General features: G+C 39.2%; 1 protein-coding gene across 29 annotated transcripts in view; it reads left to right on the top strand.

The window, feature by feature from the left end:
- The window catches only part of cacna1ab (calcium channel, voltage-dependent, P/Q type, alpha 1A subunit, b), a 255,351-nt gene that overhangs the window by 97,380 nt on the left and 136,457 nt on the right, over positions 1–21,514 (top strand). For all 29 annotated transcript variants that reach the window (XR_013653298.1, XM_078940252.1, XM_078940306.1 and 26 more), the window contains 2 exons: positions 18,087–18,193; positions 19,233–19,372. Coding sequence is in view for 28 of the 29 variants with exons in the window: in XM_078940252.1 (XP_078796378.1) it covers positions 18,087–18,193; positions 19,233–19,372 (247 nt within the window). In the remaining variant the exon portion in view is untranslated. The remainder of the gene's footprint in view (positions 1–18,086; positions 18,194–19,232; positions 19,373–21,514) is intronic.

Raw genomic sequence — 21,514 nt, forward strand, 5'->3', positions numbered from 1 at the left:
TTATTTATATATCATTAGGAAAATGCCACAAGAACATGTTTAACCCTTGTGCTATCCTAGGCACTTTAACATTGGGAGTTGGGTCATCTTGACCCACTATACCACATGCGTCAAACTCAAGGCCCGCGGGCCATATGTGGCCCGCCATGTTTCTTTATGTGGCCCGCAAGAGCACAAAAGTTTTTAATTTCTTCAAATATTTTTTTTTTTGATGATTACATAGTTATTGTGTGTAGCTACTGTTGTAATTATTCAATGTTTGCAGGTCTTATGTGTGTATGCAGACAAATTGCTGTCATCACACCATCAGTTGGATAAAAGGCTGTGTGCAGCCTTTTTTTTGTAAAATGTTACACGTGTAATACATGTTCTTTCTAGCTCACTTTTATTTTCCTTTATTTACTTGGACAGTTTGATCCTTCATTAGTGGAATTATGTGGGTTTTAATAAGTGGACAAAATTCAAAAGGATTTATGTTAGAGTGACAAGCTGTGTTTTCTATGCAACTGTTATTGTCACTTTAAAAAGTTATAATTAATAAATATTGAGTAATTTAAAATAAAGGAGTAGTTACATTTATTTTGCATCACATTTAGTTACATGTATAAGTTATATCTGGCCCTTTGAGGACAGTCACTGTGCTGATGTGGCCCTTGGTGAAAATGAGTTTGACACCCCTGCACTAGACAGTGCGCTGAACCTTTTTTCTTCAATGATTTGTGAACCTCACTGGTGTCCATGGATTACATGAAATCTTTCTAACTTTATCCACCTTTGTCATGGTAGGGAGAACACGTCAGGATGGACATGTTGCTTTGACAAAAATCCGCTCTCAGATAGGATTGTATTTTTTCACAGATCGCAACTATAGAGACAAAGGAGTGTGAGAAATTAGGACATTAATAAAAAAAACTTTCACCCTTAATTTCTTTAAATGAGATTTGTAAGAGTTATGATCTGAAATTTGCTTTACTGTCACGTCCATCTTGCCAAAAATTTGTGCTTCCAATCAGTAGTCATAGATCAAACCTTTCAACTATCAGTGCCTCACAAATTTGTTTGACACTTTTCACAAGTGAAACTAAACTGTCAGATTTGTGGAAATTGTATTTTTTGATGAGTTGCAGAGAATTTTACTAAATGTATAGCAATTTCCTGCCATTTAACAAAGCTGTGATATTTATGAAAGGCAATTAAGTTCCCAAAAAAAATAGAATGTCCAACCATTTTTATTTTAAAATTCTCTTTTGAAATGCTGTTTGTAATTTATTGGCACAACCACAAGCCTGTAGAAAGCAATACTAAGATGTTTATGGTTTATGAGGGATAAATGAAGACCTCAGGAGCTTCATCCTCTTGACTGTCAAGATCAGAACATTTTAGAAAAATGACAAGTGTGTGTTAAGTGAAAAATTGTTTGCTCACATTTTTTTTTAAAGTTTTACAAACCAGAAAACTAAGTGTGGAAAAATCAACCTGATGGTTTTGGTGTGCATTTGAACAAGACGCTCAGTTTTTATTTGATTATTATTGCTGTTGTTTTGCAAGTGGTTGGGGATCTGAGAGGATTGGAATGAAACAAACAGTAAAACATCTGTTTGACCACAAAAGTAGTAAATTAATAGCTGCTGGGAAGGGGTTATTGACTGTATATGAGAACTGAATTGAGTGACCCCTACCCCTGTGTTCCAAAAAGGAAATACCCGCTGGTTCTAATTTCTAATCTATTCTATTTGTCAGAATAACCATTCTTGCACTGCTGCCTTTTTATTTCCATGTTCTTAGTAAATCTAATTTTTAATGATATTTAAAAAAAAAAAAGTTACAATCAAGTTATAAACTGACCAAGCAGATTCCTTAGTACAAGTATGTGGTCTAACATCAAACGTTTGATCAACAGATTTCATGTAGCCCACTTTCAAATGGAAGGGGTTTGGACTTCCAACAAACTTACTCTTGATTGGCAAGAGTGGTTGCCATAGAAATTATGATTCAGACCAACTCGGACTAATCATTACTTACTGTTGTTATCTGTTTTCAACATAGCGTTGTACATATACCAAAAAAATGTTTACTGAATTGACTGCATTTAGTTTGGAGCTGGAACTAAGCAATTTTCAATGGCTTACTTTACCCTCATTTGGTACAATTCTCTTATACAGTCAATGGGAAGCAATAATACACACACACATTGCAGCAGCAAAAGAACACAGCAGGCAAAGATTAGATCTTTAATTCTTTTTTTCCCCCCATTCATCAATAAATATATGGAATCAGACATGTTTTTTTCTACACGTTTTTACATCAAATTCTGCTGTGCGTGTATAGCGCAGCCATGCTGCATGCAAAGCTGTGCTGAAACATGCAGTGTGACATAAATAAATACACCTGCACTATATGCACTAACGGCTGGAATCAGGTGGTGGATTCAGGCTCTATTTCTGGAGCCGAAGCTTAAAAATATACAGACCAATTGGGGACAAAATGAGAAGGGGAAGAGGCTTCCACCTGGCTCTTTTCAAATGAAAAATAGTCCTTTCCAGAAGGAGCACAAGTTGTACATCCAAGTAAATTTATCCTAAATATTAAATGCAATTTAATATTAAGGAGCTGTAAAAAGGGTTAAATCGTTGATTTCACGCTTTCTTTCAGTATTTTTTTAACAGCCTTTCATGTCATTTGATTTCATGTTTTTACATCAGTACATGCAAAAACACAAGGATTCAACTATGAATTCAGTGTGTCAAACTTTGACTGTGTGGATATGAGTCTGTGAGTGAGGGTGCTGAGTCTTTAAAGGGCTGGTGGATGAGGGACTTTGACAGATTTACGGCTAAGGTGAATGTTGTTTGTGTGTGTCTGTCTTCGGGAGTGTGTGAGTGTGTTTGTGAGTGAGTGTGAGGGCAGAAGACTAGTCAGTCATCAACTGACCTGACAGTTTTATGGTTGCTGAGCTTGCAGGATATGGTGGGTTGTTAGTTAGCCCACCTTTTTACACATCAATATACAATGTGTGTCGGTGTGTGCCTGTGTGTATGTGTCTGAAATGTAATTGTGCTCAAGTGCCATTCATTTGCTCTCATTTTGGTGGGGTTTTTTTTGTTGCTTTTTTTGTTGACGGGGGGAGACATTCTAGCTTCAAATTATTTTTAGCATGGAGCAACAATCCTTGAAAAATTATTGTTGCATATGCATATCAGCATATGAAAACCTGCATTTACCCCATCTGACTATGTTAAGATGCAGTACAAATGTACCTCTCTCAGTTTTACGCCTATTGAAAATATGTTTGTGTATTTTTGTTTTATTTGTGAATTATTCAAATTCTTTTGTCTTGTTTTTTTTAACATAATAGTTTAAGTTGAAACAGGATGACAAAAAGAGGACACCCGGGTTTAGACAAGATTTTTTTCTGTAATAGAAACCTAGGAGTGTCTTTAACTTTTTTGGCACGTGGTCGATGTGAGAGGTAAAAGGCAGCTCTTCATAAATGCACACAACCAGAGATTTATAGGCAGATACTTTTTCGATTTCCAATTCTTTTATTTTCTCAGGTGAGTACATCCTTGACCCTTTAATTCAATTCTATTTTATTTGTATAGCCCAAATTCACAACAACAGTCGTCTCGATGGGCTTCGTGTAATTGAAAAAGTTAAACATAAAATCAACATTATCATGAATACATAGAATTCAATAGGAAAATACTAAATTGAACTAACTAAACTAAACTGGACATCCCTGCCCTTAGACCCCCCTTCACGGTAAGGAAAAACTCCTTAAAAAAACGGATTCCGGAAAAAACGAAGAAACCTCAGGGTGTCCACATGAAGGAGCGATCCTCCCCCAGGACGGACAGGAGATTTACCAGAACTCATAGAGAAGAATTAACTTATCTAACCCTACAACTACATATTTAAAGTCCAGCACCAGAGCTTCATCCAGACGGAGTTGGGGGGACAGCCGGGGGCGCGAGTCGAGCTGGAACACACAAGCCGTCACTGGCAACCACTAAATAAACTCTTTGACATATCATACATTTTGAACAATCAATAAGCTGATTGTGACATGAAGGAGAATGGCTTTTCATAGCTGCTTTGCACCAACATGCAACAAATTACTGACGTAGAACTTCATATCTGCGCAAAGCCACTTCTCTATGAGACATAATGTCATGGGGGTATCAGGATGATCCAGATGCAGGACCAGATGACAAGCCACAGCGAGAACTAAAAGTATTTAACAATGAAAAGCGCCACTCTAGGTGGGAAAAACCCTCAACATAACTCAACTCCAGAATACAAAATTATCAAGATGTGCTCGTGCTAGGAGCTAAACATAAGCTACACTCCGACACAGAGTGCAGAAACAGAACCACTTAAATACAGCTGAAACAAATTAACCTAAAGTGCGGGCAGCTGTGTGCCACTCCATGGAGAGCCACCAGAGAGAGGGCGGAGTCCTCCAGGAGAGCCACAGCCAATCTGCATAGAGAAACACAAGAATGAGGAAGACAAAACAGAACTGACACTGTCACACACTCCGCTGGAATTACATTTATTACAGAAACAGTGGAAGACTTACAACAGTCGAAATAATGTAAACATTGAAGCTAAATATATACGAAATATATTCTAATATGTAAAACTTTTATATTGAAAAAAATATTTCAAATGAACTATTATGACATACAAGAATAATCAACCAAAATGGCCTGAAAATATAATTAAATACTAAAACACTAAAATGCTTCATTAAGGTTTAAGGCAAAAAAACAGCCACTGTAAGGAAACAACATTTATTTGGAGACAGGTTACACTAACAAAACATGTGTGGGTTTTTTATATTATTAGTAAAAGCTTCCCGTGTGAGGTAAGCTGTTAAACTTCAATCTCTACTGTATATCTTAAGAAGATTTCAGTTAAACTTTGATGTCATTTTGCTCAGTTTTTCCACATGACAAATGCCTGAAGTTATTTTTAATTTTACACATGAAAGAAGGTAACTACCATTGACTTACAATTTGAAAGTACTCTCTGTCAAAACAGCCCTATTTAGAAAAAAAAAAAGCTAATTTAGACATTTATTGAATTTGAATTAGACACTCACCTCACAGTGTTAGCACAGTACATCTTGCAAGGTACACTTTGCTAATATTGAGTTGGACCCCCTTTTGCTATCAGATCTACCTTTTTCCTTGGTAGTATCGATTAAAGAAGGTACTCGAAACATTCATCAGAGTTTGGTCCATATTGACAGTATAGCATCACGCACTTGATGCAGATTTGTCTGCTGCACGTCTGTGATGCCAATCTCCCGTTCCACTATATCCCAAAGGTGCGCTATTGGATTGAGATCTGGTGGAGGCCATTTGAGTATTTTGGCTGAAAATCCCAGTAGATCATCAGTTTCTGAAATCCCCAGACCACCCCGTTTGGCACCAACAACCATGCCAGGTTTAAAGTCACTTCAATCCCCTTTCTTCCTTATTCTGATGCTCAGTTTGAAATGCAGCAGATCGTTTGGACCATGTCTACATGCCTAAATGCATGGAGTTGCTGCCATGTGATTGCCTGGTTAGAAATTTGTGTTAATGAGTAGTTGGACGGGTGAACCTAATCAAGTGGCTGGTGAGTGTATATCATAAATGTGCGCGAGCCTGCTGATAATGTAGATCCCTTTAGATGTTTCGCCCATTCCTTATTAATGCTGAAATATTCACAGCTGCCATTTAAACAAGCCACTTGGTATTTTGATGGTTGAACCTGTGGTTTGGTTCGTGGCTCACTGTGCGCACTCCTCTCACTCTTTCTCTCTATCTGTTCCTCAAACACACACACACACCATTGTATGTACCATCTCCATTTTGGTACTGCTATAGCAACTGAAGTATGTGTGCACATACATGCATATCTGTTCGTGCCTCTCCACGTCTTCTGACAGTGACCTACTTTTATGGATCCCACTCACTCATAATGATTAAAATACTGCTCCTCTTTTCCTCCGTCTATTCTTTGTTCCCTCAGTTTATCTTACCTCTCATCTCAGCTTCCCTCGTGTCCCTTTTTGTATCAGATTTTTAGGTGACCCTGCTCTCCCTACCTTTCCTGTTTATTTTTATTGCCTCACATCCTCATCAATCAGCCTGTCAGTTTTTCTCATGACCCGATTTTTTGAATCAACCATTCATTTCCTTATTTAATATTGCTGTTAATACTGCCGTTTCATTTTTCTTTGCCTCTGTCCTTTCCTCTCGTCCGTCTTTTCTGTATTTTATTCCCCACTTTTCTTTCTTAATATCTTGCTGTAAACATTTGTGACACCTCCACCCCCTTTTCATACTCTCCTCTCATTTTTAACTTCCAAAACCTCATCTTGATAGCAGAGTTTCATTGTTTTACAGACAGTTTTTAGTCTCCCAAAAAGCTATTTCCATTTCGGTTCATGACTCAATTTTAACTAACAAGTGACCTATTTGGTCAAATTGGTTGATCAAGAATCTGACTAAAACACAACAAAAAATCTGAGTTTGAGCAAATGTTCCGATAAGAGTTGATGCTGGTTAGAAAACAGTAACACCAAATATTGATTTAATTTAAATTTTCCTTTTGTTTGCATTTTGTAAATTATTATTCATTTATTTAGGGCTGCACGGTGGCGCAGTGGCTAGTGCTCTTGCCTCACAGCAAGAAGGCCCCTGGTTCAAGACCCGGCTGGGGGACATGAAAAACAACATCAATGGGGACCTTTCTGTGTGGAGTTTGCATGTTCTCCCGTGCATGTGTGGGTTTTCTCCAGGATCTCTGGCTTCCTCCCACCATCCACAAACATGCTTCATAGGTTGATTGGCAACTCTAAATTGTCCATAGGTGTGAGTTTGAGTGTGAGAGCGAATGTATATGTGATTGAGGATATTTTACCCTGCGACAGACTGGCGACCAGTCCAGGGCATCCCTTGCCTACGCCCAAGTGGCCGGGATAGGCTCCAGCAACCCCGTGACCCAGAAAGCAAATAAACGGTGAAAGAAAATGAATGAATTATTAATTTATTTAATAAATCATTATTCATATCTCTGAAAGCATCCTTGTTTCACAGCAATGCTTTCCCACACCTGCCTAAAACCTTTGCACTGTTTTTACCAAATATGGATCTAAGTACTTATAGGAAAAAGTAGTTAAACTTAATCTTTATTTTTATTGTGGTGTTGTAACACTTTATTCTAAAGCTCTTGCATCAGTTTGTATCAGTTTCTTGGATTGTCTGTTTGAAGTGTGAAAGCTCATCTGGACTCTGGCATGGACCAACAAAGTGAGGTCTGCCTTGCATTAAAGCATTGATTTCAGTTTGTGCCTTAGTCACACTCACCCACACGGGTAATGCTGGTTTTTGGGTGTCCAAGCCTGTAAAGAGCTGCATCTTAAAAGGAGCGCACATGTGTTTTGAAGTTCCCTTTAGGCTCATACATTCACATTAAAAGAAGTCATGAAAATGAAACGTATGATGAACAAGTCTGTGGTAAATGCAGAGTGAAGTATTTGTAAGGCTAATGAAAGTTGCTCCCACTTATGACAACTTACATGGGATGCTGTCATACAGTGTCCTAACACTTTAGTCATTAGTGAGGCGCGCATACTGGCTCCTTTCTACAGGTGAAATAGTAGTGCCTGTAGGACACCCGAAGGATGCCTACACAAACTACACTCTGATCGTCTAATTTTTCTAATTTAGTCAGGCTGCACACATGCAATGCGTACTTATAACATGAACAGCACTAACAGGCTGCTTGCACAGGGTGCAAGGTTTGTGCACGAAAATTTTCGCCTTAAGGGCTCACCTGTCTATGATCTTAAAATTTGGTGCGGGCCCCCTGCGTTTCCCATTCAGGTTTGCCCATTTTTTGCTAACAGACACCCCGTATCCACTAAGTGTGTTGGAAAAAAATGTTTTTCGACATACCGTTGCAGTGCTTAACATTGTGATCATTTAATAAACTGAATTTTTCCAATTTTATTACAATGGAAGATTTATTGAAATTTATGAAGAGTTTTTTTCTAAGTCATACTTAAAAAAAAAGAAAGAAAATGTGTTCCAGTACAATATCGGGATACGTATCTTAGCCCCAGATTCTTGCCAATACACACCCCTAGTATCCACCCATAAGGGCAGCTGTGACTAAGGCAATACTTTATCTTTCTTTCACCAATGCTGAAGAGAACAGCAGAATGAATGCAAACGCAGCCATCTTACTACGGAGGGTGAATAAACCAAATGCAGATAACATAAGTGCTGTGTAGTTTGACTAAAAATAGAAGCGCCAATCAAGAAAAAGTAGGAAAATGCCTTTTGCTCTTAGTGTGTCATAGTGATATGAATGTGCTTATTATTGTATAAACGTTGGAGTTGTAGGGAAACAAGTTTTTCTTTCCCATGCTTTTTTTTCATCCATTTATGCAGCACTTTTTTTTCCCCTCCTTTGCATTTTCAGGCAGTTTTGATGCTCTGGTGCTGGTGGTAGACGTGTAGCAAACTAAATGATAATTTTTAACATCAATAATCTATTTAAGCCAGTTCACCAATTGTTTTAGTGTCAAATCATCCTTAGGGATGCTTTGATGTTTTCTTTGAATAGTTTTATAAAAGAAAAGAAAAACTTTTTATTGCTAAATAAACATGTACTATATAAAATGATTTTTGAAATATTTTGTTAAGCTTTTGCTTTGTCTGATACATTTAAAATGGCGTATACTTATATAGCGCTTTCTACCTTCTTACGAAGGCCCAAAGCGCTTTACAGTCACAGTCCCATTCACCCATGCACACACACATTTACACACACATTCACACACTGATGGCGGCTCCGCTGCTGAACACTGGCGCCAACCTCCCACCAGAGGCAAGGTGGGGTTCAGTGTCTTGCCCAAGGACACTTTGACACATGGGCGTGCAAGGCGGGAATCGAACCTGCAATCTTATGATCATGGGTTGACAGCCCTACCGCTGCACCACGGCCGCCCCCCAATTTACTTTAAGAATCGGTATTTTATTTTAGTTTAAGTTTTAAAAAAAGCTAAACTTCTTTAAGGTTGTTTTAGTTTGTTCTTCACTGTAGGCTGCTCAGAATTTAAAGATAGGCACTGATGTGGTCTGTCGGCTGGACGACCAGCTAAAGCTTGATCAGTTTGTATGGTGGTGGTGGGCAGTATTACACCCAGTGTGTGTCTGCAGTGCACAAAAAGCTGTCACAGCTTCCAGATGAGACTGTTTCCTTTGGTTGCATCATGGGAAATGGTGCAAGTGTTATGGTGTGTTTGACTATGACTGCTGTTTGTGCCAATAAAAAGGTTTTTAACCCGAGCGTGTGTGGCCACCGTCTAAAGATATGCTTCTTTGGTTTATTGAAGAGTCTAAATTGGTGGAGGAGGAATTATGGTGTGGGGTTGTTTTTCAGGACTTGGGCCTTAGTTCCAATGTAAGGAACTCTGAATGCTTCAGGATGCCAAAACATTTTGGCCAATTCCATGCTCCCAACCCTGTAGGAACAGTTTGGAGCGGGCCACTTCCTCTTTCAACATAATTGTGCACAAAGCAAGATCCATTCAGACATGGATGACAGAATCTGGTGTGGATAAACTTGAACAGGCCTGCAGAGACCTGATCTGAACCAGATAGAACACCTTTGGGATGAATTAGAGCGGAGACTGAGAGCCATGCCTTCTCAATCAACATCAGTGTTTGACCTCACCAATGCGTTTTTGGAAGAATTGTCAAAAATTCCTATAAACACACTCAACCTTGTGGACAGCCTTCCCAGAAGAGTTGAATCTGTAATAGCTGTAAAAGGTGGACTGATATCATGTCAAAAACTGCATAACCATAATTAAAAGACGACTGGGATTGATTTTAAAATAAATAAAAAATATAGTTGGAGTGGAACTTTCAATTGCTTTACTGAACTGAAATTTAAACCAACAAGAACATATATATATATATATATATATATATATATTTTTTTTTTTATATTCATAATAATTTTGTGATTAGTACAGAGCACATCCATTATCATTTCATAGTTATGTCCTGAATTAAAATAGTCTTTAATAGCAGCAGCTATGTTTGGGTCAGCAGTAACATTCATGTTTGTGGTTTAAAGCACTTGATTGTTTTGGATTTTTTAATTTTTTGTTTTGATTTCTAGAATATGTTATTTTTATTTTATTTATTTTTTTGCTTTTTCATTGATGTTGTGATCTCTATGATGTTTTTGCATTGAGTGATTTGTTGATGTGTTTTTCACTTCAAGGCCACCAAAGTTAACACTTTATCACCAATAATGTCACAGGGACACCTAAATAACACAGGCTTTTTGACATACTGTAAACTTGGAGAAAAGAGACTTTTTCTGTCTGGCTTTACACCAATATGCAGCACCTTACTAGACACTTTTCTCCATACAAGGCAGAATCAGCTGATAAACGTTGTCTTTTTTTCTTTCTTTTTTTCCCACTGAACGGCTGCGCACACCGGTTCAACCATTACATTTTTTTACCACTAAATAAACCAGTCGTACATGTGACCAAATTGGAGCCCTGCCGCTAAGCCTCTTCCAGCTGTAGGTGGCCAACATGCACTAGTATTGGGTAGCGATAATATATGCTAAAAGGCTGTTCAAGAACCTGCTTTCAGCGGGTCCTTGAATGTGTAATACATTTGGTATCTTGCATGTGAACGTAGCCTGAGAGTCTGCGAAATGTTCATTTCAGATACCCTATTGGTGAGTCATGGTGATGGCAACATTCCATTGTATTAATGCAGTTTGAAGTACAGACATTTGATGTATTGTTGCCCAACATTTTTCCTCTAAGTTTATCAAAAAGTTTTCTTTCTTTTTATTTAAAAGATCACTAACACCAGATCGCTTTGTAGAAAGCTTAATTACCAAAAAATTGGCTTTGTAAACCTTCTGCATTTATGAAAATGTAGCAATTGTTGGTAAATTGGGTTAGATAATAGAAAACCCTGCAGGTTTGGTTGATGAAGGAGAGGAAGACAGCAAGAAAGTATACGATTGCATCACGTCCATAAAGGAAGCGACTCTTGCTAAGTCGATGGCTGCACTTTCATTTATTTGATAAAGCTTCATTTGGTGTGATTTAAAATCTCCCCTTCATCAGTCTCGGCCCACTATAGCACAGCCTCAGCACCACACCAAAATGCATCATCAGCTGAAAACACGTGCGCACTAGGACAGATACACACACTCAGCCTACAGACACACATTGCAAAAACATGCGCAAAAGTTGCTTTTCATAAGAGGTGGAGTGTTGTGAGGAGATTTGGGGAGGGCACTGCAGGATTTTTACAAGTGTATTGTTCTATTAATGAATTTCATTTCACACATGTTCATCTTGGAGGAAGGGAATTGTAGAGACACACAGTGACATAAGTTAAGTCTGAAAAAATGATTTTTGCAAAGAGGACATTGCCTCTGATGAGCCATACAATGAAGTTATGGGAAAGAGTAGCTGAAGCTAGACTAAGAGCAGAAGTGAACATTTGTGAGCAGTAGTATGTTGTATAGCCAAGAAAGAGCACTACAGATGCAATATTTACTTTGAGGATGTTGATTGAGAAGTATAGAGAAGGTAAGTGAGAGCTACACTGTGTCTTTGTAGATCTAAAGAAAGCTTGTTACAGGGTGCCCAGAGATGAACTGTGGTATTGTATGAGAAGGTCTGGAATGACACAGAAGTATGTTAGAGCAGTGCAGGACATGTATGAGGGCTGTGAGGCAGTGGTGAGGTGTGCTGTAGGGGTGCCAGAGGAGTTCAAGGTGGAGGTGGGATTACATCAGGGATAAACTCATGGCCCCTTCCGGTTTGTAGTGGTGATGGACAGGCTGACAGATGAAGTTAGACAGGAATCACCATAGATTATGATGTTTGCAGGCGATGTGATTTGTAAGAAGAGAAGGGAACAGGTGGAAGAGAAGCTGGAGAGATGGAGGTGTGCCCTGGAAAGGAGAAAAATGAAGGTTATTCGTAGCTAGACGTGATGAAGTCACACAGGACACATGATGTGTGTAATGAAGACTAACAAAATAGCACACAGGTGTCGTCTCACTGATGACCGACAGTCCATCCTAAGAATCTCTACAGCACAGGACCTCGCAGCAAACACAAACCAACTTGTTGACAAAAAAAAATGCCAGGCGTCCAGCTCTGATAAAATTACACAATAGCAAAGAAAACAGAATTTGATTTGTCAAGGCTGAAAAGCACAAATTTTATTCATATTTCCAGGTTTTGTTTGTTTTGTTATGCAGCATATTTCTATTTTGAATTTGGGTTTATTTTGGTTTAGAGCAAAGTTTTTTGGGATATTTAAAATGTAAGTTTATTTCCTTATATAAAGTGACATTAGAGTAAAGAAATGCCAATGTTTTTTATTTCTTGTAATGTACTTTATTGTTTACTTGTATAATTTTGACAGGATATATTTTATGGAGAGAAAAAATATAAGGTATTTAAGGTTTAAGGTAATTTAATCAGGAATAAAATTTTTAGTCTATTTTTATACATTATAATAAAAAATATATAAAAGAAAAAAAAATCTGTTTTAAAATGTTTTGTTTTAGTGTGTTAATGAAAAGTTTATCCTGTTCGGCCTTCAGCATGTTTGGGATGTTGGCCCCCTGAGCAATCGAGTTTGATACCAATGGGGTAAAGGAGACAGGGTTAGAAAGAGGAAGTTGATTCGCTGTGGTGACCCTGAAGGGAAAAGCTGAAAGGAAAATAGGAGGCATTGCCTCTATTCAAGGGGCCCTTTGCAGAGGAAGTCTCTGTAAAGTTACGATCGCACCACCCTCGGCAACACGGGTTCAAGTAGCCACCTCCAAAGAAAAATCTATATATACGTGTAAATGAGCATTTCAAGTTTCTACATTAAATCTCCATATTCACGTGTAACTGTGCAAGTTTCTATGACAGTTGCCAGGCTCTATGTACAAAAACACGCTGCCATTGAACGCACATTTAAAGTTAAACTAGGCTGACTAGCCCAATCAGGGACTCGGATTTGGTAGTGACGTATGGATGGCAGCCTTTTTAATTAACAGAAGTGCCAACAGTTTAAAAATTGATCATAGAGGAGAAATTGATAACTGCGGATTGTCCCTGGGCAGAATTATATGACACCAAATTGTAAGTTATCGGAACAGAGCTGTGAAAAAAAAGGCTTGGGGGAGACTTGCTCCGCTTTAACGTTTTGCACCAAGCCTCTTGTAACTGTAGAGGGCTAGTGCACAGTAGAGAGAGAAACAATAGAATAAGCCCTTCCTGCTTGTTCATTGTGAACACCATAATAAACCACATGACCAGTGTAATCAAGCTTTAGTTGTGTTTCTGAGTATTTCTTTTATTCAAATTGTTATGAATCAGGAGCAAATGAAAAAATGCTGTTTTACAAAAGAGCTTATTTGTGAGCTAGAAGCTCCCTATTTTAAGCTCTCAGAAACAGAGAGGTGAAGGGGGGCGGGGTTCAGGCCCGGATCGAGTCCTGAACCCTGCATTTGGTCTCTATTTAGACTCCCATCAAGCAGCCTTTCCTGATTCAGACCAAAGCTTGTAAACAAAACCATGAGAAAGAAAATCTCTTCACTCATTGGTCAAGGAATTATGAGGGCGGAGCAAAACAACTAATTGCAGAAATTATGGAAGTCCTGCACTGTGCTGGCTTCCTCGGGGTAGTAAGTTAAAACATTATAATTCGCGGACCAATTTTGAATTTCTTTATCAATATCAACTGCTGCTTTGGAATGGTGGAGATGTGGTGCAGGGCAAATACTGGCATCTAAGAAGGTACGTGGATAAGCGCTTATAACATATAGATTGTCAGGAAAACATCAAGAAGTAGAGGGGTTTAGGAGTACCCAGATGCAGGGAGGAGGAGGCAGGAGTTCCATGTGAATAAGATCTTTAATACCTTAAAAGGACCTAGAAAACAAAACCACTGCAGTGCAGGAAGGCAAACTCACAACTCAAAATTAGAAAAACTAGAAACAGGGAACTATGGACCAGCACAGGAGGAAGGGAAAGACAGGACTCAAATAGACACAGAACAGACAATACACAGGTGGAAACAATCAGGACAGATGGGGACCAAAACCAAAACTCAAAACCATGATACACAACAGGAAACCTATCAAAATAAAACAGGAAAACAGAACTAAAATAGAATCAACAAACAAAAGTAAAGAACTCACACCGTAACAGTATCATGTTAAAAGTTTGTTTGAGAGAAGAAACACAAAATTGGTTTTGATGAGTCTTCATTCATTCGATCACATTTCAGTGAGTTGCCGTGTCCCATTGATGTGGTGTTATGGCCTTTTTTAAAGAGAACTCTGTTAAGGAAACTACAAGGTGGCTTTTAGGATGACGTCACTGCAGCGACTGTTGGACGAGTGCCGCATAAAAAGACAGAGAAAAGCATGTAAGAATCGTTGTTATTAAAAGAAACGTTTCTAACAAGTAAAACGTTGGACCCTTTTTTCTCCTTTGATAACACGACAATCGTTGGTTTTCATTTGCCATCTGTTGCTATATTCTTACTGTGTTCACATCGTGTGACACCTGGCTATGGTGGCCGTTTTGGTCCAGTTGTTCTGCTCAGAGGACAGATTGTATTCAGACTGAGGAATCTCAGAACGAAACGAAGCTCAGTCCGCTTGAAAACAAATCGAGACTGTTGTGGTTGTCTGTGGTAACATCTGTTAACCACTGGCTGTCACTACCAGTTGTTGGACAAGTTATCATTACATATAACAGAAGAAAAAGAAACATGGCGGATGTGAAGAACAAGGTTCATTAAAAAAGTTACTGGTACCTAACTTGGTCTGATCATTACAAAAACAAACATAACAGAGGCCACATGGAAAGATGGGTTCGAGAGCGGTTTGTGGTTGCAAAGCAGGGTCCACTTGGGTGTATTCAGACTGAAAATATATTCTGGATTATCAGGGGAAATGAACTTTGGTTCACTTTGAGCGAACCAAATCTGTCCAGTTTGAATAGACCCTGAGCGAGTTGTCCACACTCACATAAAAGAGTTAACTGTGGCTGCACAGCTCTGTCTGTTCTCTCATGTTTGCCCGTTACTGTCACCACAAATATGTCAGCTATGAATTTGGTTTGCCCTGCAAGACAAAATGGATAGTGGTGCGAGTGTGCGAAAAGAGTCAATTGAGTGGATCGCACATGAAATGACAGGTGACAGCACTTGTGGCAAATGTTATCCTCACCTGCAAGTTGACCAGTGCCACAGATGAGGCATCATTTATCCAACACTTGAAGTCTGAAGATTGTTGCACTAATGACTAAATGCAGCAAGGGTTTGCTGTGTTGATAATGAAAGACAATTGCTTGAGGGTGTTAAAAAAGATTATACAAGTGCACTTGTGCTTTTTTTTTAATACTCTGAATACTCAAGTCGCTGCAGTAAAGTGCAGCAGATAAAAAAATACCAGTCATCAAATGATTAGCAAAGGCTTTACTGTGTTTAACCTTATGTTGTTTTTTCATTTGTGTATGTTGTCATTTTTAAAACTTACAATGCAAATGACAGCTGACATTTTTTTTTAATTGTATACAACAAAATTAAATCTTTTTAATATTTGATGTTTTTATGATACTGCATACAATTTGATAAATGAACCCAAAATATTTGCTTTGATTTTTATTTGCTTCATTTTAGTGCACAATTGAGGGAGTCAATGTGACTCCCTGTTTGGTCTCATTTGAGACCTAAGACCAAAGTCAAGCTACCCTGGGCTTTTTAAATTTTTTATTTATTTATTTATTTTTTTAAGTGAACGCAATATCGGATTAAGAACAGCCCAACGTGTGTGTGTGTATGTGTGAGAGATATCATTAGGCAAGCAGGAAATGTTTGTTGCCATTGGAAAGCAATTTTAATTAACAGGGAAGGAACTTGCTTCCATTTTTGCAGAGCTCACCAATTCTGCTGAGGCCAAATTCTCGGTTCTGTAATTGTTGGTGATTCACCCAGTCTTCTTTGTCTCTTGGCTTTTTAAGAAAATCCAACAAATGTTGAGAAACATTACGGGCGGCCGTGGTGCAGCGGTGGGGCGGTCGACCCATGATCGTAAGATTGCAGGTTCAATTCCCGCCTTGCACGCCCATGTGTTGAAGTGTCCTTGGGCAAGACACTGAACCCCACCTTGCCTCTGGTGGGAGGTTGGCACCAGTGTTCGGCAGCGGAGCCGCCATCAGTGTGTGAATGTGTGTGTGCATGGGTGAATGGGACTGTGACTGTAAAGCGCTTTTGGCCTTCGTAAGAAGGTAGAAAGCGCTAAATAAGTATACACCATTTACCATTTTTAGAAAAAAAAACAGAGGATGGAGGTTGATAGGAAATAAAAAGAGATGGATCAGGTAAAAAAAGATGACAAAAAACAGAAATGATGCCGAAAGGTATAAAGAACTGAAAAGAGATAATGATCTCGACAATATATAGAAAGAGACTGCAGCAATATGAAGAAATGGGAGGAAATGAGAGATGCACATAGAGCAGTGCTACCTTCTGCTTTCAGCAGGTTGTTAGGCCAGCAGAGTGTGTGTCTGCTGAATAATAGATGTTGTGGCAGGCATTTCTGCTCACACACACACACACACACACAAGCACATACATACATGGATCGGTGGGCTGCACTAAAAAGCAAGACCAATCACATTCCAAGCTTCATTACTAAAAAGTCAAAACGAAATCAAAACAAACATTTTGCCTTTTTTTTTCAAAGTAGTTTACAACCACTAAGTAATTAAACCTTGAAATATCCCGTATTTGAAGCTATTGTGTGATGCCACACTACAGCTTGTGCGCATCCGTGTGTAAGCTGTCTGTTTAAAACCTCAGAGCCAATTTGTGTTGGAAGCCAGTTTGCTTATGGTTTTATAGATAATGTATAGCTGATCTCATGGTTTTCCACTCAGTACTGTATTCCTGCTTACTCTGGGACTCCCTTTTATCTGCAGAAAGGCTGCTTTGTAACCACAAGCCTTAATGCATACAAGATGGTTCTCCTCCAAGATCCTTTATTGTTCTGTTTCCATCAAACTGACCGCGTAGTGCACATGCATGTTGACACAATTCACAGTTAAACAGTTCTTTTGTTCAGCTTTAAAGGGCCTTAAAAGCAGGGGTTTCAGCTTGCATGCAACACAAATGCACAAAACATGCTCTTTAAATGTGAAACGTTTCCACTTTTTCAAAGACAAGTGTGTATGTTGTGCCAGCCAGCTTTTTTACTCTGCACTACCCAGAATGAACTGTCCGATCTCCTCACGTCAGTTTTCTCATCCTGTGCAAACACACGTGCATGCACTTGAAGACCATCCTCTAGCCATGGTGTCAGTGTCAGGCTTGCATCCAGTAAACATGACAACAGACACGTAGTCCCAGCACACGCGCTCAAACGTACATGCAAAGAGACAGACACTCGGATGCGGACTAACAAGATAATCGCTGGCCAATTAGGCACAGGCTTGATCTGTCTGGATGGATCCAGTCATCTTAGCCCCTCCAGCAGCCATTACTAAGGCATGGGCACACACAAATCAGGCAGACAAACACACAAAAACAGATCCAAACCCACTTGAAGAGACGGGTTTCTGTGAAAAGCTGGCTGCTCCGCCGACTGACCTCTGTGTGTCAGAGCGTGGGTGTGCAGGAATCTGAGTCTCTGTAATGCATGTAGTTAACTGACCGTTTTTAGCTTCTTCAGTTGTTGAGCTGCATTTGCTGTCTGTGATTGGTGCAATACTAATCACAGACAAAAGAAAGAAAAGAGTGGGCCATAAATCACCCTTTTTTTTCAAAGCTGTCCTGAAAACAAGTGATTGACAGTTGAGTGGTTCACATATGAAGACTTAAAAAACACTGACATTTTGCAAAGTAGTGCTTTCAAAAGTGGTTTCATTGTGCAGCGATTGTAATACACAGCCTGTGTTTGTGAAGCGTGTGTCGCATGTGATGTGTTGGTCACTGATTTTGGCCTTGACTACAGCTGCACTCCGTTTGAATGGATGATCCTCACCACCATCATTGCTAACTGCATCGTCCTGGCTTTGGAGCAGCACCTTCCCGATGGAGACAAGACGCCTCTGTCTGAACGACTGGTAACACACACACTCACGCCCGCAAGCAGTGCGTTCACAACACAATCGCACAATCAAAGCTTTTGCCAATCACAGAGATGGAATTATAAACAAAAGGCTGAAAACGTTGAGACAGTCAGACAATAGAGACATACCTCCTAAAGAAATACTCACAGAAAAGACCACGGAGGAAAAGCCAAATAGAGAAATATAAATAAAAAGACTTCAATATCAAGTGTCATTACACTAGTTTCCTTTTAAAATCGTACTTTAGGGCTTAATGGATTATTGCTTTGGAGACACAGGGCATGTATTGTGTGCTCAAAAACGTGCCAAACGCTGGTTCTTGAACGCGCTTTTACTATACACACTGGACTGTCAATACCAGGTACTGGCGCATGTCCTCACAATTGGAAGAAGCTTGGTGAAGAAGCTTGGTGCAAAACTTCAAAGCGGCTTTTTACTCCAGGCTTTTTGTTGTACAGCTCTTTTCTGGTGTACAAATACATTGGTGTCGTAGAATTCCAGCCAATCACAAATAACAATAATTAATTTCTCTTCCACAATCAATTTTCAAACAAGTGGTACTTCTGTGAATGACAAAAACGCTACCCCTACATCACTACTAAAGCCGAGTCCCTAAGTGGTCAAAGTTAAACTGCTTTAACTTTCTAGGGCTGGCATTTTGTACGTAGACCTCAAAAAGAGCTTTCATGCGTTGCTATGAATGCAAGAGTTTTGAACGCAGAAGCCCAAAATGCACATAAACACATCTTTACATAGACTTTTCATTGGAAGTGGTCACTTGAACCAGTTTTGCCGAAAGTTGGTGAGTTAATCTAGGTTAAATATTTGAATCAAAATTAATTTACTTCAGTTTTATGTTTCTTGTGTGTAGCAACTTGAAACATATTTACTTTAAAAATATACTTAATCATACCTTTTATTTTACTATTTGAATTTCTCAGTTTTTTTGTTTTTCTTTCCCCTCACCTAATTCTTCACTTTTCTTTCTTGGCATACGTTCTTCTTGCACCACTCTCCCTTTTACACTTTGCAGGAGGAGACGGAGCCTTACTTCATAGCCATCTTCTGTTTCGAGTCTGGGATAAAGATCCTGGCTCTGGGTTTTGCGTTACATAAGGGCTCCTACCTGAGAAATGGCTGGAACGTCATGGACTTTGTGGTCGTACTCACTGGGTGAGTCTCCCAACACCATTTTCTGTGGCCACATTTTTTTCTTTGCTGTTACATACACTCCATTGCATGTGGTGGTTTTTGACATCCTGCAAATAATCCTGCTAAAGAAGAGCATCTGACTAAAAAAATAATGGGTTTGGTGGATAACAAATGTTTTTCTATACATCCTCCTTTCATTTTTCTTAATTTAAATCTGTGGTGGCAAAATAAAAGGAAACTCATGCAAAAAATGTGTTGTAATAATAATAATATTAATTGATTGTATTTATCTTTTTGTTGGTTCACAAAGCGCTTACAATTTGTCCATTATTCATTTACTTTTCATTCATACTTGGTGATGGTAACTAATAATGTAGCCTCAGATGCCCTGGGGCAAGCGTGACAGAGGCGTGGCTGCCAGTTTGAATTCTGAATTCTCTTTTTTGAGGTCTGTCTTTCTGAGCATCTTTACCAGATCCTATCAAAACTATGCTTTGTTACTTGATTTTAACACGTTCTTGTTAATCTTGTTTTTTTCCAGGATGTTTTGTCTGTAGTGCATATTATTTAAGTTGTAAAGTGGCCAATCAGATGCCTCACTAATAGTATGTGGTGCCTGCTGGCCCCCACTTCAAATGCTCGAAACGTTTCACAGTCTCCCAAGCCCGCTTTTAAGTGGTAGGGGTGTGGACTTCCAACAAGCTTACTCCTGCTCATCCTAGCAAGAGTAGTAACCATGGAAACAATGGCATAAACCAACTCAAACCAATGACTCGTTTTTGACTATGTCTGGTTCCAACATGGCGGCATTCGAATCGCAAAAAATGGTGACTGAATTTATTTTATTTGATTGAAGCCAAAAGTAATTATTTTTCTATGGGTGACATCACAATCGGTCCAGGTCTCGTGTATCATCAATGGTCAAAACCTGGGCTTTTTCAGCGTGGGCAGATAGGCAAGACATACACTACATTCGTGATCCCTGACTAATCTCCTTAGGAGGCAGTGAGATGCAGTAAAATGAAACCCTAATGATGAATGTCAAGCGTAAGGCATGGTGTTTAAATTTAAAAGTTGACCCCATCGTGGTATCACTCACCATCTCTCAGTCTCAGGGCAAATGCTCAACCACTAGAACACGTCATATGTTTTTGGGTAAATATAGAGAGTGCTGGCATGGCTATACTTTAGTCTATGGTTTTATCCAAAAATAGAAAGTCAAAAGAATAATGTTAACAAAATAAAAACGCCCCTCTCACCCTTCCGCGGGTGGTGTATCGCCCAAGCTCAGGTCCTCTGCCAGAGACTCTTTCGAGCCCGAATGACATCCCAATGTCAGTAAACTATATTCTGGTGGTGTGGATCAGGGAGTCAATGTCACGCTCACTCTTAGCATATAGCTTGATGTCATCCATGTAGAGGTGGTGACCTATGTTGGCCCCATTTCTGAGTCGGTATCCATAGCCAGTTTTATTGATTATTTGGCTAAGGGGCTTCAGACCAATGCAGAACAACGGTGGGGACAGAGCGTCACCTTGGTATATATATATATATACATATATATATATACTGTATATATATGACAGAAATTGATAACAGCTACATGATCACAAAAACTTAGTTTGTTATTAAAGCACCTCAGGTAATGGCACCTCTTTTTTTTTTATATAATTCTAACATAATAGAACCGTGGAAATGCTGTTGTGTTCCTGGGTTAACAGCATGTCTTCCTTCTTTTCTGATCTTGCTCACTTAGACTGCAACAGCAGAGGTCTGGTTTGACAAGGTGTGTGTGTATGATCAGGGCCACTCCCCCTTAGTCGCTTTGCTCTTTAATGAGGACACACACACACAAACACACAGACTAGATCAGAGTATCGCCGCAGGAAGCAGCAGCCGGGGCAAAGTGAAATGTCACTTCACTGAGGCAGGTTTGTTGTTATGGCGATGGCTACCAGAGGGACTAAGCTTTTGCCAACCCCCTTTTTGTCTAAATGTCTAACAATACAATGATAACACCAACAGTTAGATGTGGATTGGAGGATATTGTACACCTTGTAATCAGAAAATAGCAAGAAACACAACTCGCTTCTTTGTATTCCGTCCCCCCCAAAATGAATTCACTAACTGGCTTAAAAACTGAAATACAAACAAACAAAATGT

Source organism: Oryzias latipes, chromosome 1, assembly GCF_053564925.1.
Source record: "Oryzias latipes strain Hd-rR chromosome 1, Olatipes_Hd-rR_3.1".
Classification (NCBI taxonomy): domain Eukaryota; kingdom Metazoa; phylum Chordata; class Actinopteri; order Beloniformes; family Adrianichthyidae; genus Oryzias; species Oryzias latipes.